General features: G+C 44.4%; 1 protein-coding gene across 2 annotated transcripts in view; it reads left to right on the top strand.

Annotated features, from left to right (window-relative positions):
* LOC147730798 (protein phosphatase 1 regulatory subunit 12B-like) overlaps positions 1-26129 on the top strand; it is a 654976-nt gene that overhangs the window by 229257 nt on the left and 399590 nt on the right. For both annotated transcript variants that reach the window (XM_086955620.1, XM_086955619.1), the window contains exon 2: positions 12559-12689. In XM_086955620.1, the coding sequence (XP_086811746.1) occupies positions 12559-12689 (131 nt within the window). The remainder of the gene's footprint in view (positions 1-12558; positions 12690-26129) is intronic.

A 26129-nucleotide genomic window follows, 5' to 3' on the forward strand; every position in this document is an offset into this window, starting at 1 on the left:
TAATGATACTGAGACATAGATGGCATGTTTTAATCGCAGTATGATGGTTACAGTAGTTAAGGAAGGGAGTATTGTAGGTCCAGGCTAACACCTGACAATCTAGGTTTATATGTTTAGCCTGCTTTCCAGGTGTGTTCATTGACGCCTCCCTTGTAATATATTCCTTCTTTGTCCGGGGTTTCATTACGTTTGTCCACTTGACAAAAATAGTCCAAAAAACCTTTCGTTGAGGGGCCTGAGATGCAGTGACCGGGTAAAACAGACTGGTCACTCAGAAAGTCTAGACTACATCTACATAATGGTGCGGATCATTGTCGTCCCCAGCCAAACAAATAACCATCCTTGCAGTTGCCTTTATTCGAACACCACCACCCTCCGTCAACCGCCCCGGACGTACTCTGTGGGGGTTCCAAGCGCATAACCTTCGGGCCCGGCACAGAACCGGATTCACAGAACGATTGAAATGAATCACAGTAATCCCTAGAAGATCACGTGCCTAGACCCGTCTTGTTTATACCTTGCATATCAATGTTGCCACCTTGGAATAAATTGGACAGAACTAAAAATAATTCCACAAACAGAAGGAGAATTATGTATTCTAAACATTTAGAAGTGGTCCAGTGTGGTTTGTTAGTGCTGTACAAACCTCCATAAATAAATAATATTTACATTTTACAAATGGTTTCTGCAATATCTACCCCTCTGTTATCTTTCTGTGAGTGTCGTAGCAAGGGTGGCAGAGGGCCTAATGCATGCAAGGAAAGGGTAAACCATCCCCTCGTTTGGCAACATAACACTGCTATATTTAGGGTGAGGTAGCCCCTCATTTCCTGGAGCCCTACTGCACTACAACCGCTGCACTATTGATTTCTAATGTCTTGCTTTCTGTAGTCTACGTTGTAGTGTGAACCAGTTGTCATAGTAGAGATGTGTCCATGCCTACCGCGCTGTTAGCCTATGATTGCTGTCTTTACAAGTGTTTTACGTTTCTCCGCCAGTCACTTGCTGCAATGGGGGGCCTTTTTAAAGTGATATGCGGTTGCTGTTTCCATGATTACAGTTTTTATAACGTATTCCAAGCCTTTGCTTCCTGTATTTCTCCTGCACTTTTTGAGTGTCGGAGGTAGGTTGCTGGTTAAAACCACCTGATAACAAATCAAAAAGGCTTATGTTTGAATCCTAGCTGATCGAATTTCATTTATTCGAAGTTTTGTGTACTGCGTCTGTTTGCCCCAGTGAGCTTCCACAGCTTCTGTTTTTCAGAAACTAGTGAATTCAGTATTTTGTGTCCTGTATTCTGTGTACGGCTCTTGAGGTAGATTCGGTTTTCGAGGCATGTTCAGTGTTTGAAATTCCACAGCCTCACACCTCCTAAGTACATGGCACGTTTATTTTCCAAGGCCCTGCGAAATATACTGCTGCGCTCTTCTCTCTGTAGTCCTCTTCCCCTAAATCTGTAAGTCATTTCATAACTGTTTTGATTAATAGCATCGCAGCAGATTTGCTATTGTAGCTGGTAAACTTTGTTTGGCTCGACTGGAGCTAAAGGTTTGCCAGTTAATGCATTGAGCCCCTGTCCCTTATGAAGTCTTTCGTTAACAGGGTAAGCTGGACTGGGCAGTCAGTGTCATTTGTGGTTCATCCCTTCAGAGCAGTTTGTTCATATTTACTTTCTCTAATTAGAAGCAATAGTATGTTGTAGAAAGTATAACGTTCCAAAACGTGATCAACCTCAAATTAGAAGTGAGCATATGTTGTAAGATCTCAAATCGAGAAAGCACAAGTTTCAAGATTTCAAGTATATATATATTTTTTTAAATATCTTTTTTATTAACAACCAACAAGAAAAACATCAGGTGACATTAGACGCTTCATGATTGCCATAATTACAATTCCACATCTTCAAAATAGTAAGCACAATATATAGATAGTGAATCAAGGGTGCTCATGCTTGTTCCACACGGATCGGGGAAGTACAGATGTTACCACAGTATTGATTCCAGTCCCCCCCAAACCTTCCCCCACTTCTCGGGGCAGCCCCTCGCACATACACCGACCTCTCCCTAAACATACACCAGTCTAGATCTTCCGCCCATTTCTCGACCCGGGGCAGCTGGCAGGCTCCCCACAACTGAGCAATATTACGCTTCGCTAACATACATGCCAACGTTACCCATTGTCTCCTATACGTGTTCAAATTCGTGGGCTCCCAGACATTCAAAAGACACCTGTGGGCTTCTGGGCGTAACTCCACCCCCAGGACTTCTCGCATCGTGTCATGGGACCTCACCCAGTACTCCTGCACCATCCCGCAATGCCACAGTATATTCATGAAAGTGGCAATCCCTCCGCACCCCCTCCGACACTCTCAGCTTTCAGCTCGACCCATACATACTAGACGAGGCCCTGTGACATGTCCTGTGACCAGGTGCCGTGAGCGTGAGGGGTAGGTGTTCCGCCGTTCCAGTGTCTTCGCCCAGGTTTATCCAAACCCTATTACGCTGGCCTCACGGGAGCATGCTGCGGGGCCTAGTCTTAGTCCCCTTAGGGTCGCCTAAATAGAGCAGGACCCCTTGGCCCTCTTGTCCTCCGACCCAGCGAGGTTGTATTTGCTTTCTTTATATAGATAGAGCATTGAGGCCACTTTTGTTTCTTTGTGTAGTACTTTATTTTAGGTCCTGACGAATCGCCTTTTGGCGAGAAACATGTTGACCACACTAGGGGGTAGAGTTATTGTTCTGTACACCTTTACGGTCTCTAAACTCCCCTCCCACCCCTTTTAACTAAGGAATCAGCCACGTTATTAAAGTTGCAAGTGGACTGACTACCTTTTTTATCGCCTTCACTCACCACTGCACTGACTACACCTTCTCTCATCCTCACCCACATCCACCATCGGCTAGGAACTAAAAGAACCCCGTCAAAAGAGTACCTTTGGGCACTCCGTCGGACATTGCAGCGCCGGTCTGACGAGGGGCAGTGAGCCGATGATGACACCGGACACCCTCTAGTAAGGGTGTGTTTCACGCTTATTACTTTGGGTGTGTGAGGCTCTCTAAGTTCCGACTAGGGAACCCTTTTTTCGCAGCCACGGTATTTACAATACCAACTCCTTGCTCCACACTGTCTAACGCCCCCTGGGGAACTTTGTACTCTGCTGCTAGATGTCCTGTGAAGAACCTTTAGTTGTACCAATCTAAGCCGCATCTGCACCGCCACCAACCGTTGAGAGGTGACCTCCTCCTTGCCAATCCTCATCATCCATCTCAACCCCATCAGGTGTGAGGGCTCTAATGCAATTCTTACTTTGCTATAGCTTAAGATAGCCTGCTGACATTGTTTTAACTACGCGGTGACTGTTTTAATAATTTGTGTCATCTGTGTAATTTCATAGAAACTTTTAAAATCCTACCTTGGTTTTTAATTGAGAGAGCCTAATTCTTCCCTTTATATTGGTCTTCTATTAGCGTATTTGCACTTTTGCGTATTTGCACATTATATATCAAATTTAATCGCCATTTCTCGCTCTCTCCTGCCTGTTCCGGTCTCAGCGCTCGACCCCAGCGGTACCCGGAAGTTAGGCGGGACCGCACTGCACTCGGGGTTGGCGCTCTAGTCTTATGCTTGGCCGACCTCATTTAACCTCTTCGATGCTCATGACGAGCTCAGCTCGTCATGAGGCACGGTTGAGCTGTGCTGATGACGAGTTGAGCTTGTCATGAACAATGGGAATAGAGATCATCCAGCACAGGAGGGGAATTGCTGCAGCAGCGATGGTGATAATCGATTGAGGAGGCGAGCGCGGCTGTGTGTGAGTGCTCTGATGCAATTCTTACTTTGCCATAGCTTAAGATAGCCTGCTGACATTGTTTTAACTACGCTGTGACTGTTTTAATAATTTGTGTCATCTGTGTAATTTCATAGAAACTTTTAAAATCCTACCTTCGTTTTTAATTGAGAGAGCCTAATTCTTCCCTTTATATATAGTGTGGTCTTCTATTAGCGTATTTGCACTTTTGCGTACTTGTACATTATATATCAAATTAAATCGCCATTTCTCGCTCTCTCCTGCCTGTGCCAGTCTCAGCGCTCGACCCCAGCGGTACCCGGAAGTTAGGCGGGACCGCACTGCACTCGGGGTTGGCGCTCTAGTCTTCTGCTTGGCGACCTCATATAACGCTATGATTAGGTGTCCACGTAGCGGGCACGCCCTCTGCGCGCCGAAGGAGAGCCAAAGGAGAGCCCGTCTGTGCCCATCCGTGCCCCGGACGTGTGCAGTGCCAGACTCGCAGCCTGTCTGCATAGGAAACAACAGCCTACTAGATTAAGGTATTCACACGAGGATCTCATTGCGTTGAATGTCCTTAGATGTGGAGAAGGAAATCCCTGGGAGGTGGCTGATAGCTTATCTCGGGTCTGCCCGGCGAGTAATTTCCACCTTCATCCCACGCTGAGTTGCCCTGAACGAGTAAGAACTGACCCTATGTTGATTAGAGCGGGGTTAATTAATGCTAGGTCGCTGGTGAAGCATGCCGCCGGTGTTTTTCAAATCTTGGCGAATAACCAACTTGATCTTTTTTTTATCACCGAGACCTGTTTAAACAATACTTGTGCCCCGGTGGTGGAGGTTGCCATTCCGTGGGGTTTAAAGATCACGAGGGCGGACAGCACGCTCGGCAGAGGTGGTGGTGTCGCTGTGATCTATAGGGACAAATGGGTTTTCTCCTGTGAACCCCAAGATGAGCTGGGGGATGCGGAGCTGCTCCATTTCTCTCTTGTGCTTAACCCACATTTTACTTTGAGAGGGACTCTGGTATATCGTCCTCCGGGCAATGTTGGGTATTTTATTGGGGCATTGGAGGAGGTTATAGTGCCGTGTGCCTTAAGATTTTCAAGGTTTCTCCTTTTGGGGTATTTCAACATTCATGTTGATGTTTTGGACTCTACTGAGTCCAACCGCCTAGGTGAAGCCCTATCCATGTCCCACCTTAAACAATGGGTCGATGCTCCAACTCATGTGGGTGGCCATCTTCTAGATCTGGTTTGTTTCAATTTTGATATTGTCATGACCTGCCCTGAGAGCGTGATATGGTCGGACCATGAGCTGATTAGGTTCTCCTGATCCTTGGATAGAGCCACAGGGGTTGGGGTTATTCCCCCACTTGCGCTTTTCCAGAGGATTAATTTAGTCACCTTGACTGTATCCTTATCCCGAAATCGTCCGACATTGACCTCGGAGATTGATGCAGCGGTTAGTGCTTTTAACACATGGGTGGAACAGGGGTCAGCTGCCTCCATCAATAAGGGATGTATTTGTAGGATGCGGTCTACCCCTTCCAAACCTTGGTTCTCCCACACCTTACGGGAATTGAAACTTGAATGTAAGAAACTCGAACAGGTGTGGAGACAAGCCTACCTGCCTGAGGCAAAGAGCGATTTGCGTGCCGCTCAAAAGGACTACTATGCTGCGATTAGAAAAGCCAAAAGTAGTTACTATGCAGGGAGAATTGAAAAAGCAAACAATAATAGCAAGGAAATTTTTTCAATTGTTCAGAGTTTTTTATCGCCATGTGCTGCGCAACCTATGCTGCCTTCATCTGATCACTGGTGTGAAGAGCTCTCCATTTTCTTCACAGATAAAATTGCTGGGATTCAAGAGGACTTGCGAGTTGTCTGTAAAGGTTTCAAGTCCTCCCCAGCACTACCCTCTCTCTCTGTGCCTAAGCCAGTTGAACAGTTTGTTGTCTTCTCTCCCTCCACTGAGTCCAACATCCTAGCAGTACTTGAGGCCCTGAAGTCGGGGTCCCCTTCTAACCCGTGTCCAGCGAGAGTTCTTGGGGGGGTGGCTGATACAGTGTATAAAGACGCTACCCAGATTGTTAATCTTTCCTTCTCCTCTGCAACTGTCCCGTCATGCTGAAAGCAAGCCAAACTTTTGCCGCTTTTAAAAAAGGCCGGGTCGGACCCGGCTGCTCTTTACAGCTACCGGCCTATTTCATTGCTGCCAGCCTTGGCTAAAGTCTGCGAGAAGATCGCTTTTAGACACTTAGATAGTTTTATTGAGTCATCTCAGGCTCTGCACCCGGCTTAATCAGGGTTCCGGGCTGCCTACAGCACTGAAATAGCGCTGGTTGAGATGTCTGAGGTGATTCGGGAGTGCCTAGATGGAGGTGGCAGAGCGGTTCTGATTTTACTAGACCTCTCTGCCGCCTTCGATACGGTGCCCCGCGCCTTACTTCTTACCAGACTGGCAGCCGTTGGCATCTCTGGATTAGCACTTGACTGGTTGACATCATTCTTGGATAATAGGACGCAACAAGTCTGGATGCCACCACACGCCTCCTTGCCCAAGAAACTTACTACAGGAGTTCCACAGGGGTCTACTTTGAGCCCCCTGCTTTTTAATATTTATCTGACCCCTTTGATTCATTTGGCAGAACAGTTGGGGGCTAAAATAATGGTCTACTCTGATGATACCCAACTTTTGTTCACCTAGCCAAAGGACAAGTTGGATAAGTCGGTGGTTCAGCTCTGCCTATCATCTGTCTTTCGCTGGTTAGCACTTGCCCAGCTCAAGTGTAATGAAGACAAGTCCGAGGTCCTTTTCTATGGTTCCTTTCCTGATAATTTTAGAGACCTCCTATGGCCAACAGATCTGCCTTGTCCCAATTCCATGGGTGGCCCTGCTAAGAACCGGGGGTCTGGTTTGGGAATGATCTCAAGTTTGAGGACCATATAAAAAAAAAATAAGGGCGTGTGCTTTGCTACTCTCCAAGCCTTACGCAGGTTTTTCCACTTCTCCCGAGAGAGGCCAAAGAGACTGTGTCACGTGCTCTAATCCTTTCTAGGCTTGATTACGCGAATGCTTTGTTCAGTGGCTTACCTGCTTATTTGATCCAACGGCTTCAGGTTATTCAAAATGCGGCTGCGTGACTTCTGTTCAAGCTGCCCAGGAGGTCTAGCGTTCGCCCCCACCTACGCAGCCTCCATTGGCTTCCGGTAGCCCACCGGATTATGTTTAAAACACTGGTTCTCTCTTTCCGAGCGATCCATCAGCTCGGACCTGTGTACCTGAGGAAAAGGTTTGCCCTGTATGTTAAGAATCGCTGCCTCCGCTCGGCTAATCAGTGGCTAATGATTATGCCCAGATTTAAGTATTCCAGATTAGGAGGCCAGTTTATTTCAGTCATGGCCGCCAGGCCCTGGAATGCTCTTCCTTTGCATCTGAGGGCTGCCCGACCATCACCGCCTTTAAGAAAGGGCTGAAAACTCATCTGTTTAATTTGATTCTATAACTGTCAGCTCCTCCCCACTATCTGTGTTACCTCACTCTCCGCGCCAGGATACTTGCTAGTAACAGAGCGCGTTCTAAAAGTTTTTATAACATAACATAACATCAGCATTCAACTGAGCCCTGACAAGTACAAGCGGGTCCTCCATGCAATTTATAAGCTTTATATATATTAATGAGATAGTCTTCTCCGGGAGGTGGCCGTCCAGTACTCAGTCCTCCAGCGGGGAAGCCTCGGGAAGCGTCGCATCTCTGGGAACATGCGTGAGTAGCGCATGCCTAATCTGAAGGTAACAGTATCGCTCGTTGTCGTGACGGCGATACTGTTCCTTAAGAGAGCTAAAATCGTTTATTGTGCCCTTTCCCCAAATATCCTTGAAGTGCGTGATCCCAATAAGGTCCTATTTGTCAAAACCCTTGGTCTTCCATAAACTCCCCAGTTTCTCCGAGTTCCACAATTGGAGGGCAAGGGTAAGCTTCCCCTCCCACTTGAGATGCCTATTGGCCTCATGCCACACCTGCACAGCGTGTGCCGTTGGTCCCACAAGGGGGAACCGGTGGAGTCTGGCGTAAAGTGCTCTGGTGAAGTCAACCCCCCGGCACCTGTCAGCGATCCATTGCATATCCAGGATACCCAGGGTGCCCGTACACCCCATGGTTCACTGCTGCTAGGTCGGAGGCCCAATAGTTAAGCCCTGCATCCTCTGCATATAACAAGGTGGGTAATGGAATCTGGCCATGTGCAGACAGTACTGCCTAAGTCTGTTGATATACAATAGGAACAAGGTAGGGGCCATCACACACTCCTGTCTTAAACCGTGATTCAAGCTAAAAGACTGCGTGCACTCTCCACCCTTCCCATATCTTATTGACAGAAATGTCAAGGTAAAGCACATGAAGAGGGGGGTGGAGGTTCCTACCCTTTTCACAAAGAAGGTGCCAGAGCTCAACTCTGTTCACACGGTCAAAAGCCAAGCTGAAGTCCATAATGAACATATATAGAGGTACTTTTTGCCAATGTATACCTGCTGATCACCACATGAAGGTTTAGACACTGTTTATTAGTCTCTAAGCCAGGTCTGAAGTCTTATTGTGCTTCAGACAAAATGCTAGCCTCACAGCACCATGTTGGAATTCTAGCAAGCACCACCCATCCCAGGACTTGCCCAATTGAATCAAGGAGTGATATACCCTATAGCAAAAAGGATTCTGCCTTTTGCCCTTTGCTGGAACAATAATGGCAGAGCACCAGAAAGGTGGACATTTAGCACGGCAGACAGCATTCAACACGTTGGTAATGAGGAGAGCCCAAAATCAACACTGGATTTATAAAGATCGAGAGGGATACCATTGGGTCCTGGCACCCTAAAATAACAAGAGTGATGTCTTCGAGCCACAAATTACATGGCACAGATGTGTATATAAACCACATATTTAGTAGAGATTGAGCTATTATCTTTAATTTGAAAGTCTTGTTTGATGGTGTAGTTAAACGTCACTACTACATCATTTACGTCATTTGTAAAATCTATATTCATCATATATCTGGAAACCCATTTTGGTGCTATGGAGCCATGTTTTCTAGTCTTTACACGTTCCTTAACACAGCTCCTCTACTGACTGTTATACTGGGCTTGATCTTGATGTCTTAAGAAATACCTGGGTTTTGGGTTAATAAGCCAGTCTACTCAGTCGCGATGTGTTCCTAGAATACACGGTTATTAATATTATTTTATGAATTTCCTCCTACTTTTGCTTGAGATTGGGTTCAAAGTAGCTTTTATATCCATTTTATTGATCTTCTTTACAGCTGTCTGCTCGATTTGTTCCATATATCTTCTCCTCAAAATCTATGATGTATCTTCTCCACATTTGCCTTGAACTCATGTTCATGGCTACAGTCTTGTGAAGGTGTCACCATTTGTCCCAGTGGTATTGCTCTAATCGGTGACTTAAGATGACAACTAGAAGCATATAAGACAGCGTTATTTGAGGTCCTTATCCTAAGTTGTCAATCTTAGCACTTTGTTGACAGAATTTAACACCTTGAAAGAAAATGCTGTTACGAATGTAACTCATCATAAAATGTATGTGGTAATCGTTGGTGTCTAAGTATGGATGAAAAAAAATTCTTTGTGGACACCAACTGGACTTGTGGCAGACTGCACTCCCTACCCCACCCAGAACTCACAGTAATGGCTGATGCATCATCCTGGCTTGGGGAGGTAACCAGTGGAACGTGGAATTCAGAGTCCTAGTCACCAGTGGAGTATCGGCTCCTCATGAATCAAACCATTAGATTGGCCTTGACCATTAGATTATCCTTCATAACCTTCCCACTGACCATATAATGGCGGCTGGTGCAGGTTCTCGCAGACAACACACCCGCCATGTGGTATTGGAATAAGCAAGGTGAGGGGTGGGGGGGGGCGGAATTCTGTGCCAAGATCCTCTTTGCTTTTGTATGTGACTGAGCCAGCAGGAAATCATTCTTGTGGCCAATCACTTTGCAGTGTCCCTGAATGCCAAAGCAGAAGATATGTGCGGATGTTGGCTGGTGGACCACAAATGGCATCTTCATTTTTAGGTGGCTCAGAGCATAACCAGTGGAGTGTGTCCTGGCTTGGTCTTTTTGCCACAGCTGAAAACTCACTTTTTCACATATACTGTGTTATGCAGATTCCACAAAGGTTTCTTGGGAAACATGTTCCTTCTGTGGTCGAACACAGTTCTCCTGCAAGCTACCCACCATTACATTTCCTGCCTCAAGTTCTAGAGAAGCTCAGGACAGATCAGGCCAAGTCATTTTGATTGTTCTGGGTTGAGGCAGGAGTCGCTTCTCTCAGCATCAAGGGAGTGTCTGCAACCAAATCTCCAAAACTTAAACCTCCAGACATGGAGATTATACGGTGGTATCTGAGCAGTTGTGATTTTCCATCAGAGGTAGTGGAGGTAATCCTTGTAACCAGAGAGTCTTAAACCACGTCAGTCTGTTTTGTGTGCTCTTAAACGTTTGTGACATGATGTAGGGACCATAATTTGAATCCTCTGCAGGCAAAGCTTACTGAGGAGTTATTTGTTTTATCTTTGTCCCAGCAAGACTTTACACTGGTCACAGTTAAATGTTACATGTTGGTTCTTTTGTCTTTCTTTTTTTATTTTAGATGGCTCAGCCTTTCCATTTCAAATCATCCGTTTTGATGCACTTCCTGAAAGACCGAACACGTTTCCCACAAAACCTTTCAGAATACCAGAGCCAGATCTTTTTTTTGGTTTTGGAGTTTCTCATGTGCATGCCATCTTAGCCTATGCGCAAGTGTTCATTGCAGCTCTTGAATGTTCAGATTCTCTTTGCATTAACCTATGTACTTTGTACCAGTGAGCTGCAGGTGCGGTCACTTCATCCTCTGCCCACCTTCTTCTTTCTGTACAAATTGGTGCTGAAAACCTGGGCCATCTTTCTACCTAAAGTAGCATTGCTCATTTTTGTAGGGCAGTTCATTCTACCAGCTTTTTTCTCTATGCCTCATCCCTCTAAAGTGGAGTAGAGACTTCATCGGCTTCACCCCAAACAAGCTTTTTTACATTGAACCCCTGAAACAAAAGGTGTTGGTGATCGGCTCTTCAAGGGATTTGTGGTAGATATGATTTAAACTCTTAGACCAGATTGACTCCAACAAAGGTTTGCATTTTAAATGCTTTATGTAAATATTTTTAATTTGAATTACATTTTTAATTGAAGACTTTTTGTATTGTATTTGGATGAGGAGACCTCTGTGGAAGTCCACCTTTAGTGGTTTGCTGGGGAAATAGACTTAAGTTGCCCAGCTTTGATGCACCATTGGTTTAGCATGTATACATTATATTTACCTAGTCTTCTTTGTTAAGAATTTGCAACAGTAGAGATAGAAAGGTGCCTTCAATCCTTATTGAAGGAAACTAGAAAGAAAGACATTTACTGGGCAACTAGTCAAGTGATGTTTAATATGCACTAGTAGATTCAATGTTTTTTTTATTTTTTTTTATTTTTATATGATTTCGTTTTGAAGTTTATTTTAACAATTTTCATTAGATTAGTTTCTTTTGTCCGTGTGTAAAATTCAGATCCATATTTTGTCTTAACTCCCATCATTCGATGGGATAGCCATTCACCCTTATACAATTAAATTGAACGAGTTGATTATTACTGAATTAGACTATATCTGATCATTCACATTAAGACCGTCACTCCCGTCCTGTTGGACTCTCCTCTCCTTGGGATAAGAACTTTGCGATGGATGAAAACTTTTCTCCTAAGTGTTGACTTGCCTTGAGAACTATGTGAAGTTCATCTGTGTGGTTAAGTACAGAAAGTAGTGTGTTAAATGTATCCAACACTTACTTAGTACATCTTTAAATATTTAACATAGCTTGCATCTTTATTAAAGTGAACCTGGTGAAAGCTACTGTTCATAAAAAGATATTTCGGAGCTCCAAGGGTAAGCAAGTCAATACAGAGCACATAAGAGATATTAGACGCTTATTTTCCAAACACAATCCGGGCCTGTATTTATGTATAACAAATATTCATTCCATAGCTGTGTAGGGGTCGGGGAATTTAATTTCCATAAGTATCCAAGAGCCATGGAATGTATTGCTCTTCATTCTAATCCTTGAATATTTTGGGCTAATTGAGTTAGCTTGCCTTAACTACATAAGAACAGAATACATTTTAATTTCTAATTCTAGCCTTCTAATATTTGGGGATAGCCAGATAGATTACTGAAATGTGCAAGGACAGAGTAATTTCCCATTTCTAACTCTAAGAATGTCTTGTCCAGAGAGCAAGTCGTTTCAGTGTGATGTAATGAGGTAGTAGAGCTTGATTTTGCTGCATTGTCATACTTCAACAGCTGAACACATGAAGAGTGATGAAAGACTTGCCTGCTCGATTTTTTGGTAAGTAAAATATGCTCCCTGCAAGCATAGTCGAGGAAAAAGGGTAATTTTTGCCCAATTCTAGAAACGGGCCAGAAAATAATTTCTATTGTGAGTTGTGTGATCATTTGGGAGCCAGGTCAACGCTATTGAGGCCTGTTCCATATCGCCTTCCTTGACATAGTTTATTTGAATTTAGGATGCTTCTGTACGGAAAGTAGAGTTATGCAGTTTTTCAAGCTTTGTTGCACACATTATTTCTGGCTTTGTGCTCCCCCTTCATCTCCCTCCTAGTTCTGTGTCTCTTTTTTTGATCGCCCATCAATAATACTTACTCCTCCTTTTCACAGGCCTGCATTGATGAGAATGTGGACATGGTGCATTTCCTGGTTGAAAATGGAGCCTATGTGAACCAGCCGGACAATGAGGGCTGGACACCACTACACGCTGCTGCATCCTGTGGATTTGTGGAAATTGCAGAGTGAGTCAGTTTCAGACCCCCACTTTTCATTTGGCATTGCCGATTAGGGAGTTAAACTGAAGTGATTGGCCATCTTCTTGGGCCAATAACTTAGTAATGCCTGTCTTGCAAGAAGTATATGCTCCCATTGGCATTGTGGAATGATTATTCATTAATGTTGTATATTATTACTGCTTTTGTTTTTCCTTTCACTCTGATCGAGGCAGAGATAGTGTTAAAAAAGTTGTTTATACATTTTATGCGTCTTGGCTGGGTTTATTTTTTAATTTAAGGTGCCACGCCTGTTAATGACAATTTTAAAGAAATTAACCAGTCCAATAATAGGCGCCTGTCCCTTCTGTACAGTACTTGGTGTGGTGTCCTGCAGGGTTCTGCGCTGAATCCACTCCTGTTTAATCTGTACTTTGCTCCACTGTTCTCTTTGATAGCCAACTGGGGGGGGTCAAAGCGATTTCGTACGCCGACGACACCCAGTTGGTCTTCACTTTTAACGGGTAGACTGAGGATGCCTTTAAGAGTTTCAAGGGCTGCCTGAGAGAGATAGCGCTATGGATGAACAACAACAAACTTAAGCTCAACGCAGAAAGGACAGAGGTGATGGTCTTTGGGAAAGAGCCACCTCCAGCACCGGATCTATGGTGGCCTAGGAAAATGGGACCTTCCCCCTCCCCAGCGGACTGCATAAAAAATCTGGTGTGAAGTGGGAGGCTGATCTCTCTTTCTCGGCACAGATTCGGCAGGTGACAGCTACCTGCTTCTGTAAACTGAAAAACTTGAAGAAATTCCTGCATTTGTTGCCAGCAGAATGCCGGAGAACCATAGTCCATGCATCAGTAACATCTAGATTGTATTATGCGAATGGCCTTTATCTGGGCTTGCCAAAGTACCTAATTCGACGTCTTCAGATGGTACAAAATGCGGCTGCGAGACTGATTAGGCGTGTCCCGTTCCGCGAGCATGTCTCTCTGCATTTAGAAGAACTCCAGTCGCTACCAGTGGTGAAAAGAATTGAGTTCAAGGCCCTGATGCTTGCATTCCAAACCACTCATGGTACCTGCCCCAACTACCTAAAACACAGACTACGTGGATAGAAGCAGTCTAGATCCTTAAGGTCCAATTCTCTAAAGCTACTCTGCATGCCTCGTTTCAAGAGAGTCCGCATGGGGGAAAGATCCTTCTCAGTCACGGTGGCAAAATTGTGGCATTCCTTGCCAAATGATCTCCGCAAGATCTTAGATACTGAACCCTTTTTAGGTCTCGCCTAGCGTACGCAGCACAGCTGGTTCGCTTGTGAGACTCTATTGTTGTGGCTTTTCCTAGCGAAGGGAGACAAACAATGTGCGCGCACGGACATCCGATGTGCAGGCACATGGTCTCTCCTCTGCTTCACACGCTCCCACCGGTGCGCCGGCATGGCGTCTCGTCTCTGGCTCCCACCGCGCGCTCCCACTCGCATCGCGCGCTTTCACTTTACGTCTCCCGTCAGCTCCACAGAGACAGCTTCTTCTTTTTTGGATCCATATCACAGGGAAGGAACTAAATGAAAGCAGGAAAGAGGTTGTAAACCGTTTCTTCAAGTCACGGTTTTCAGTAAGTGGGGGACCAAGACAGAGAGTAGAATAATAGAAAGGGGGAGGGCAGCTGCCAGCATGGAAAAGAAGAGGACATTGTCCGTGTCTTCGCTGGGCAGTAAAGCGTGGATGTCCGTATCATGCCTGCTTTGATTTACTAGTCATTACTACCTCTTCTTAGCAGACTCTTGCAGTTTAATAGCAATGTTAAAAGGCGTTTTCCAACTCAGGACGAGCCTGCCCGATTCCCTTATGTTTCTCAGCTGTTTTTTTCACACGGACGTTTTCAATTCTTTGCGCAGATAAACCTCTCAAGTTCAAGTCGTGATATCTCCCCATGAGTGGCAATCTCAATGCAGACTGTATCCCTCATGGACAGTAACATCGGGATTACTGCGCCACTCTCAGCCCTCAGCTGTGCTCATTTTGATGCTCTAAAAGAATGAAAGGCTGACTGAGTTACAAAATTCAAGCCTTCAATATTCAGGCCCCTGTTTACATTAGGAACCCTGACCACCCAGCTTCCAAAACCAGGCCTACCTCTACTGGACAACCCGATCTACTGGTTTTTGCGTGTGTATGCAGGTATGTAGGTATGTCTGTATGTATGTATGTCTGTATGTATGTATGTATGTCTGTATGTATGTCTGTATGTATGTACATAGGTATGTATGTATGTATGTAGGTATGTCTGTCAGTATGTATGTAGGTATGTCTATATGTATGTATTTGTGTATGTATGTCTGTATGTATGTCTGTATGTATGTGGGGAGGTCTGTATGTATTTAGGTATGTATGTCTGTATGTGTGTGTCTGTATGTATGTATGTCTGTCTGTATGTAGGTATGTCTGTATGTAGGTATGTCTGTATGTAGGTATGTCTGTATGTAGGTATGTCTGTATATAGGTATGTCTGTATATAGGTATGTTTGTATGTACGTCTGTATGTGTGTATGTATGTAGTATCTCTATAGCGCACATCTAGCCAAAGGCCAATGAAGATGATGTAGGCACCGATTTGGCATTTTACTTTGTACGAGCAAACAAGTTCTTTGAAAGGGGAGGGGGCTAAATATATGGAAACTAAGTACTGTTTGCAAGTGGGAGGATGTAAGTTTTCAAATATTGAGGCCTTTTAAAACAATGCAATAGGTCTTGCATTTACGCGAGTTTAAGCTATTGGCATTGTAAATGACAATGCCTTTTATTTATGTTTAAAAGCAAAAAAAGGCATTTTCATTTACAATGCCAATAGCTTAAACTTGCGTAAATGCGAGACCTATTGCATTGCAAAAGCTTGTTTGAATTTTTTTAAGACCTGGCTCTTTAGGGCAGAATAATTGGGCCATGGGCATGGCTGTCCCGCCTACCGTCTACGCACTACAGATCTTAGTGCCGGGACACCTTTGTTTGAGGTAGCTGTCGCACTCTATAAGTGTCTGTATTATTATTATTATTATTATTATTATTATTATTATGTAGTTAATCTCCTGCGGTCTCGAATATTTTACATTCACATTGGCGGTCTCGAATATTTTACCTTCACATTGGCTACTAGAGTAAAGTCATGACTAGCATACTAGACTTTGTTCAACCCAAGTGTCAGTGTCCTACTTGGGCAGAGTGAAAATACAGTGTCATAATAAAGTAAAATATTTAAAAAAGGAACACTAATGATCCAGGTGGGACAGTTAAGCGTCGAAGCTCCACCCGGGGGCGAGAATACACACTTGCTATAATTGCCTCTGAGAAGCCAGTAGCCTCGTATTAGTTGCTTGCCAAAGTTGACTCCACAAGGCTGGCAGGGGTGGCTTCGATTCAGTCACATGACAGACTAATGAGTAAAAAATGAATTCTAGGTATTTGTCAGTCTTGCATATGTAAGGGTAGTAGAGTCTGTTGCAGCCCATGTGCCCTCATACTCCACAAAACCACAAGTGCATCCCGTGGTCAAAAGTATACAATGATAGTAGTTTTATCTAGTTTTTTAGCCTGTGAATCTAGTGACCAGGTGTTTGTTTTTCAAGCCTTTAGTTTTGTTTTTACTATGTAAATTGGCTTGCATTTATTAGTGTTTATTGGTTATTTTCCAGAATGTTTTCTTAAAATGAATTTCATGTATTATTCAGTTTTAATACTCTCTGGGCACTGAATCATTGATCTTTTAGTTCTGATATATAGTTTTATAGTGCCGATATATGCCTTGTAGCTGTAGTGTCAGGGGACACATATCAAGGGAAACATTTGACGTTCTTCAGTGCTGCATAATAGGGACATTTTGAAGAATCTTCTAGTGTTTAAGAGAAATTGTCAAAAGATGATTCCTTCTTCTGGTGCTGCTTTGATTTATTTCTTGAGTTTCCTTTGTTTAACGTTTCTTCCAGCTTTCTGTATAGGTGCACACTGCCTTTAACAGCTTCAAACGAGATTCCAAATTTAGCATATCTAGCATAGTCCGACTGTCACCACACTCACTATTACGCTCACACATGCACGCCCCCTCTTTCTCTAGTAATGTAAAAAGCCAGAATTAAGAGATTGTGGGGAGTTCGAGACCTTGCAGAAATTTCTTTTGAATGCTCCTATGCGTGGTTGTAAAATACAGCTCAGCTCCGAACTAATCACTAGTTCCCTTAAGCTGGTTAACCGATAGATCTCTAGCTGTTTAAGCACCATCACGTTTTTGAACTAATTCTTTAGTGAAATTTAGTACTGTAAATGCGTATCGTATTGTGGCATACAGAGAGCTTGACACTGGCAAATACAAAGCTGCAAGCAACAGCATACAATACAATACAAAACTGTAACAAACGAATACTAATATTCTTCTCATTTAATGATGAAAAAATCAGTAAATGACAACATTTTAATGTCACCTTGAGCCAGATAGCATAGTCCTTTTACCTGATTGACATATTTCAGTCCTTTATGATGGCTAATGCACGAAGCTCGCATAACTCTTACCAACTGCAAGGACACTGCACCTTTCAGGGATGGGCAGACAAACTTCAGATATTTCACCTCGTAAGGCTAGAAGGAGAGTACATTATTAAATCACTCTTTCCTTAAATGTAAAAAGCTCTGGATCATCGTTTGTTTCTTGGTAGACTGATATATTAGCACGTTTTTGGAGAAGTAAAATGTGGCTAGCCTGGAGTGTAAGAAAACGACATCCTGTCAATAGCCAGGTTTCAGAAGGCAGTTGTCATGAAACAGTGTCTGAGCTTGTTCTTCCAGTACTGTACTTTAAAAACTGCCAAGGTATTTTACTTTTATGGACATTAAGACTACATTAAATAAAGTTGAGGGGGAACTATGGTTTTGCAGCATGAATCCTTATCTGGATTCACATGCTATGCATTATTCCACTATAGTGGTTGGGTCCGGAATTTTGCCAGTTTCCCCCTTTGTTTTTCATGGATGTCTTTGACCACCATTTGATGCTGGGTCTATCCCTTGTGCCACTTCAGGCAGCGAACCAGAAGTTTGTGTGCGTGCTAGCCATCTTCAGATTCTTTTTTCTGCTGTTGGATCTGAAAGCAAGGGAAGAGACTCTGGAAAAAAAGGTTTGGCAAGGGTGGGTCCTTACCATTTTTCTTATTCATCTCTTGGTCAGCTAAATTAGATTTTGATTAGACCAACCTAGTATATTCCAAGTGCAAGAGATGCAACAATTTTAGATATTTTCACCAGTAAGTATCTTTTATGTGACAAGGACGGAGATGGGGCTGGAGAAATTGAATTTGACTGGTATTGGCTAAATGTGATGTAACAGAGCAAAACATTGGTAATGCTGGCCAGCCCTCCCTCCTCCCCATCTCACTGTGGTTGGCCCTCTAGAAACCTAGTCCAATACACTTACCTGGATTTGAATGTTCTGACTCAGTTCCTTCAATATTTTGTATATTTTTAAAATAACTGTCACCTTGTGACAATGTGGTAGATGTGTTGAATTTATTATTTTGTAACTAATATCACAAAATTGGGCAGTTTATCACATTACAGACGTTGATCAATAAACATATGAAAAAACCGCAAAATATACAATATTTAGCATATCTTACATGTTTTAAACTTTACTGTGTGGCACCTGTCTGACCTACAAAAATCTGTGATGCTAGAAATAACTGATAATTCCTGTGGCTGCTAGGTGAACGACTATAAGGTGCAAACTGGTGTTCTTTAAAGAAGAGCAATGAATAATTATGGGTGTAACCTCAGCCCAACGTGGTTAACATATAAATGAATTATCTTTCAACCTTGCCCGAGACTGTCAGTGCACTAGACCTGCCAGCTATCAGCATATGGTCAAGTCATCCAATCAAGACAGTCTCTAAAAAGGCCAACATGCAATGCTCGTTCTGAAAATCGGGGCAGTGCGAGCTGTGTGGTAAAATCGGCCTAGTGGTCTTTAAAAATAAAGCAAACTCTAATGATTCAGCAATGATAATGGTATCCACAATACTCTGAGCTATATGTATTATGTATTTAGTGCTCCTGGGAGATTTAAAAGATACGCCAAAGTACTATATGAAAATGCAGTGATATTGCAAAAATGTTACTTTTATTAAATCTGTCACATGGGAGTGAAGTCTTGAATGTGAAGAAGTTGAACCGCCTTGTGGTCAGAACTGACTGACGAAAACCTAGTGACAACTAAGCACCAGGAGCGTCCATAAATGCTGGTAATTGTAAGAACTCCTTAAACACACATCTCATAACTCCTCTTATTTGCTGATCGTTTTCCAATAATATTCCTCACCTCCACTGTGCCCTTATAGTGACAGTGATTAATGTTTATTACTCAGTAGATGGGTTGGTGGGAAGGGTAATATCTGAAAAACAAAGATGAAAAAAATTCTGGGAACTCTTCCCCTTTTGCAGCGACATTAGACTCGGTTGTCTGCATGCTTCCCCATACCTTCTTGTAGACCCTCACTTGTCAGCTTGCTTTCCCATCTCCTCCCTGCCAACCTCCTTGTCAGTTTTGCAGCGTGAATCTTTCTGGATTCACTATGCTGTGCATTATTCCGCGGTCTAATGGTTGGGTCTGGAATCTTAGTCTTTTTAATTTTTTTGTAGCCCAGGTGGGCAACGACGTCCCACGTATTGGTGTCCTTCCTGTGACGTCGGCATGCTTCCTGCGGAAGCTCCCACCCTTGGGCGCCATCTTCAGATTCTTTTTTTCCGCCGTTGGGTCTGGATCGTTCCCGAGAAGGCTCCAGAGATTAGGAGAGAAAAAGAAGCAAGACTCGAATTTTTGGAGTAAAAACATTGGAGAAGACGAAGGAAGACTATACCATCGAAAGGACGACGAAAAGAAAGAAAATTTTAAACAAAATTCGACGTCCAGAGGAGAATGCGCAATCAGGGGGCCCCCGGAACGCAAGAAATGGACAACACACCATTCAAATTCTGCCGCAACTGCCGTCATAAGTACGCGCAGAAGGACCAACACCCAGTCTGTAACCTCTGCCTGCCGATCGACCACGTAAGCAAGGACTGCAACGCCTGCTCCCCATTCACGCCAAAGACCCTTCCAGTGAGGGAGAGGCAAAGAATAGCAAACTACACCATGCAGAGCAAGGGTCAACCACCGTCCCTTCGAGACCTGGGACTCTCGACCGACGAGGAGGATTACGTCGCCGAAGAAGACATTGGCTACACGGTCGCAGAGACAGATTATAAGAAGACTACAGAAAAGGGAGGATACTCGACGACCCAAAAAGGCCCGAAAGACTCTCGATAGTCTACCCAAGACTCTCGAAAAAACGAGGTCAAAACCCCGAAAGCGCCGACGCCGAGAACTTCGGCGTCTGCAGCAACATCCAGGCCCAGCGGATCCTCACAGAAGGACTCCCTGGCGCCGAGGGACGGCGACCAACCAAAGTCGTCGAAAAGCGTCCAAGAAAAGGAGCGCTCGACTCAGAAAACATCTTCGAAGTCGACGACGAAAGACGCAAGACCAGCATCGATGCTGAAAACAGCCTCGCCGCCGAAACCAGTTTCGACGCCGAAAACCATCTCAACGCCATCTAGCGCGCCAAAGAGAGCGACCCAACCACTCGACGCCGACCAGGTGGCGGAGATGGCAAGAAAGAAGAGGAGACTCGAAGCAGAGCTGGAGAACATCCTGCAGCGAAAGAAAGATTTCGAAGAAAAAATGAAATCTTACACAATCCCTTCGAGGCCCAAGTCACCAGTAGTACATTTGGTTGAGGAAGAAGAGGAAGAATTCGAGGAACCAGCGTCGGAGAGCTTGGAAGATCTGGCAGATCAGGAAGATGATGCCCCCTATTACGAAGAAGAGGGAGATGACGAGAGGGTTTACCAAGAATCAACATACTCTGATACACAGGAGGTTGAGTGGCAGGACATCGAAGCCGAGAGTCCAGAAGAGGGAGTGGACGCATATCCAGCGAGGCCCTCACCACCAGACGACATTGGACTTTACAATGAATGCATCATTAACGCTGCAACAGCGTTCAGGGTCAAGCTCGAGGAAGAAGTGCCGAAAGGGGATTTCCTAGTAGAAACACTACTCCCTATGCACACTAGGAGCCAGTACCTGCCAATGCTTTAAAGCATCAAAGGGCAAGGAAGAGAGGCATTCAAGGAGCCTGCTACTTGTAAACCCGTCACGCCAAGGACTGAGAAAAAATACAAGCACTCCTCAAAGGACCCACCCTACATACAGGGGACGGTCGCTGCTGATTCCATCATCACTGCAACAGCAAGAAGAAGGGCCAATGTGCCAACTACTTCAGGTCCACCCCCTGACAAAGAGAGCAGAAGGATGGACCTAACAGGAAGAAAAATCGAAAGGAATGCCGCTATGCACTGGCTCATGGCTAATTCAAACGCACTGCTCAACAGACACCATTACCAAATCATGGAGGAACTGGGGCAGTTGGTGAAACACCTCCCTCAAGAATACCAACAAAGGGCTTCGCACCTGGTAGAGGAGGGGAAGAACTTGGCAAACTCTTGCCTAAAAACAGCACTGGACGGGGCAGACACGGCCAGCAGGCTTATGATGCTGGGCATCACGGAAAGAAGACAAGCCTGGCTCAGAATATCATGCTTTAAACCGGAGGTGCAGCACAACATCCTGAACACTCCGTTCAACGGTAAAACTCTGTTCGGAGCACCTGGGACGACAAGCTCTCACTGCTCAAAAAGGATAATGACACCGCAAGATCCATGGGGGCCTTGCAATTCAGAGGAGCGAAGAGAGGGACCCCGTCACGGAGACCACACGGGAGAGGGGGAAACCAACCGGGAATGTCGCATCAGACCTTCCAACATTCCCATCAAAGCGACACCCATACGCAACAAGGCCAGCAAAAACAGCAGTGGCAATACCAACATAGAGGCCAGTCCTTTCGCGGGAGGGTGAGTGGACGTGGAAACAACAGGAGGGCTGGACAGCAAACCTTTAGAACAACAAATACTCCAAAGGAGACCTACTATGAAACCCACTGGATCAATGTAGGTAGCGCAACTAGGAATAAAAACCTATGAATAGGGTGAGATTGAACACCAGCTCACTAGGGATGTGTATGATATGCTAATCATATCTATGTAATGGGGGGGCAACACTAGTTGTTTTTAGTTACCCTCACACACCCTAGTGGTGTCATGCTTCATCATCGGGTCACCCAGACTCCTATAGGTCGGGGTGGGCTCAACCACAGTGTTGGGAAGCTCTTGTGATAGTGAAGGCAAGTGGATATAAATAAAATACCTCAATCAGACCCCAGGTATCCCTTTATTCATGGGTCTGGTTGGGTTGTTAAAAATAAAGTAAAAATGGGTCTTACAAGGATTTTTATGGTCCTATGACCCTAGTGAAGTGCCGACATGTTTCAGTCCTTAGGTGGCCATAAAGGTCCCGGACTTTCTTCAGGGCAAGAATGAGTTACCCCCTTATGTGTGGGGATATTAAAGTGGGGGAATTCCCTACTCTATCAATGTAGCGAGGGAAGAGTAGCTTCTCCTCGTGTTAATGTGTTAATAGTGTTAAGAGATGCCAGGCTCCATCTGCGGAAAAAGTTATGGCAAGAAACATATTATCAGATATAGACATTTCCATATTATTGTGTAAAATCCCACGCGTGGAACACTGACTACACAGTGAACATGCTAGTCTAGTGGAGAGCACGAGTACTCTCATTCTATGTCACTCAATCTTTTATGTAGTGGCATTTTCATGTTGTGACACCCAATAGTTAGTGTCAAATATCACACACTATTGTAATCAAAGGATGTGACATTGTGAAGTGAAATACCAAAACAGTGGTCGCAGTCTCAATTGCAGTAAAAATTCCCATAAAAACACACACATACATGTTCAAAAATCGTGTTTACCGTTCTTCACATCAACACATTCATGCATGTCATGCAACTGTTATATCTTCCATAGTAGCACTTACCCAAATTATGTTGGGCGTAGGCTTCTCAGTCAGCAAGACAGCGGGGCATGCTCTCCTAACCAAAGGGTGTTAGTTAGGTAAGTATCGGTAGCGGTAATGTTGTAGTAAGCATAAGACTAGAGGGAGCCTCCAGCGTGTAAAAGACCGATTCTATACGGTCTGAGGTTAATGCGGGATGGGGGCGGGCGTACTACTTACTTACTGTGAGGACGCTCCCTACCGGAAAACAAACTGTCTCGCCTCCCCGCTCGCGGTTGCTGCTCTTGCCGGAGCCGGAGGAGAGCAATGTTTATTTCGGTGTTGTGCGTGACGCTTCTGACGTCACGGCCGGAAACAGTCCCATTCATGGCTGAGTGGATGACGGGAATCGTAGTATTAAGCCCCAGTATCGGGCTGAATGACAGGGTGTAGTGACCGGGTTTTTGGCTCTATTTCTGAGTGATGATGACTTTAAGCTTGCTAACATCTTGAATCTGTATTCTTACCTTGTGTTGGCCCCTTTAAGCCCTTTTTCCCAGACCTAGAAGCATAAACTAGAGGATAGCTGCTTAATATGATTATAGATCCCTTATTCTTGACTCTAATCCATCTATTGCCTATTGGCTTTGACATAATTATGTGTCCTTTCATTATCCTGCCTATAGTAGAGGGTGGATCCTGTAGTCCTGACTTTATGTTACATATTGGTATGGTTTGTGTAGGTACTCTGACCGAGCTAAGTATTATTTCATCCTTCTTAGGCCTACAAGGCCCAGAACTAGAGAGACTCCATTTTGCTTTCTGTCCCTGCAAAACTGAGATGCTTGCAGGGTAAAGGTAATGTTTTAGTTATAAGGTGTTGTTCGTCCTAAGTGAACCGGAGAGAACCGGCCAGAACTGAATCTAATCAAGAAGTGTCCCTGGGCTCAGGTCTCTAGACGAAACAAGCAGTTGATCACTGTGGGAGCGTCTGGAGCAAGGAGCCTGGTGCATGGACCTGGTGGGAGGAGGCTACTGGCTGGAACTTTCCATGAGGAGACAGCATTCCATATTAGTGAAGTGCAGAGGCGGAGTCAGTTAGTTGAGTTGGAGGAGCAGAAAGAGTTTGAGCTGGAAGTAGTTGAGTTGGATTGGAGCAGAGGAGAGGAGTGCAGTTGCAGGAGGAGTGGAGAATCAGAAAGAGTTTGAGTTGGAAGGAGTTCAGTTGATGATTGGAGCAGAAAGAGTTGAGTGCAGAAGGAGAGGAGTTGGAGCAGAGGAAAAGAGACAGAAGATGCTTGGAACAGAGAGAAGACAGACACAGTCAGTGAGCTGGAACTGAAGGAAGCAGTCAGAAGTAGTTACTTATCAGAAGGACTTGTGAACAGCTGGAGTCTGAAGTAATGCCTTTTGGAAGAGACTGAAGTTATATTGTGGATTAATCTGTGGGAGCAGCTGGAGTGAATTGGACATTGGAACAGAGACAATCAGATAGAGTGAAGAAGCTAGTGGAGCGAACGGTTATCAGAGCGGCAGAAACTATTAGACTGAAGTTGGAATGTGGAGAGAGTTTTTGGGGGAGAGGAATCCAGTGCAGAGTGATCAGCGCAGATGTGTGTCCAAGAGTGCAGGAGAGGATCTAAGACGAGCTAAGGCACAGACGAGAGAGGAGCCCAGATGACAGCTAGAGCAAGACCGTACACTCCGTAGGTGATACCTTTCCTTACCTTTAAATATTAACCTTGTCCCTATTGTATGTCTAATCCTTTTTCTTTCAGCGGTGTGCAGTCTATTTACAGTTCCTGTTAGTTACATGTGGATGTGGTATATTAATAGAGCTTTACAGAGACCCCGCAGATCTGTGTATGTGTCTATTCCCATTTTATTGTTATTGTAATAAAGATACCCCAGTTCTTAGTGAACCAGCATGTGCCTCGTATTCTTGTTCAATCAGGGTAACCTGTTCTTCTAGTCAGGCATTGTTTTCATGAACGGATGTAATTCCCGGTCAGGTAAGTAGTGACTGAGCAATGAGGGAGAGAGGGGCCCCTTGAGGTGGAGAATAGATTGTACATCCTCTAATTCGGTAAGTTGTTGTGTGATCCATAATATTGTAGTATCATATCCCTAGTAGCCAATGAAAGATTCCTTCCAAAGGTATTCATAGGAAAGTGATCGTCGTTGTGTAGCGGCGTTAATGAGAGCACCGGGGGGATACGGTGTGTAGTGAGATCGCTGCTAGGGAAGGTGGCGTTAGTGAGAGCACTGACTGTGGTCAGTGTGTATACCCACAAGATTGTGGCTTGTGAGAGCACCGGAGGGACACGGTGTGTAGTGAGATTGCTGCTAGAGAGAGAGTGGCATTAATGAGAGCACTGACAGAGGTCAGTGTGTATACCCACAGGATTGTGGCTTGGGCCTTGGATGAAATAGTGAGAGCACTGGGGGGATACAGTGCCTATCTTGAGCGAGCACTGGGTGTAACCAGTGTGTAATGGTAAATAATCAGAACTGCCCCAGGGTAGATTATTCTGGGCCCATGTGGTCGCGAGACTATGAGGTATGAGTGTGGTGTAGGGCATGGACGTCATTAGTAATAAGTGAGTATTCCTAGTAATCCCTATAGATTTAGTGGTGTTTCTGATGATATGAGCTTGTATATTGCGAGTTCCCCATCCTCAGGTAGGTACCCAGGTGCCTGGACAGATGGGTCCTGAGGAGGGAGGTGGTTACGTTCCGGCTGGGTTGGAGGTGCTCTGAGGAGCTGATCCTATCTGGTCCGAGAATCCGTCTGTTACACAGGGCTACGTAAAACGGGGGTTAGTCATACAAACTACTGTTTTTTGGGGCGCATATCTCTTTTTAATAGGTATTGACACCTATGCTATAATTATACTGCAGCAATACTTAATTGTATAATGAAGTAATGACCGTGATGTTTGCCAATGTAAAGCGTATTTGCAGTCAAATTATGGAATTCTTCTTGTTGCATAGAACCATGTCGCAGGGGCATATTTACATCGCGACGAAGTGTGATATCATCATGATACACTAGAGATTGTGGCACAATATATAGAAATATATGCCATGTAAAAATCACACTTTATGTTTGTCATGACTGTTTGTGTAGGGCTTAATTAATACATTAGAGATTGTGGCACAATATATAGAAATATATGCCAAGTGACAATCACACTTTTTGCAATTACCATGACTGTTTGTGCTGGGCTTAATTAATAAACAGTCTGTAATCTGTTGGATCACGGTGACTAGTTCTTATTTTATTGATGACTCCGTTTTCAGCAGTACTAGGGTCAAAAAATGGTAGGAGGCACAGAAAGTAAGGTTAAGCAACTCAGGAGGCTTTATATTGCAGACTTAACTAAGATCAGTCTGTATAGTTCAATATACGGTTCGTTTCATTCAATGTTGACACCAGGGACTTCCATAGTATCCTTAGTTTTTAGTCTGTTGCT

This window comes from Lissotriton vulgaris, chromosome 2_1, assembly GCF_964263255.1.
Source record: "Lissotriton vulgaris chromosome 2_1, aLisVul1.2, whole genome shotgun sequence".
Lineage (NCBI taxonomy): Eukaryota > Metazoa > Chordata > Amphibia > Caudata > Salamandridae > Lissotriton > Lissotriton vulgaris.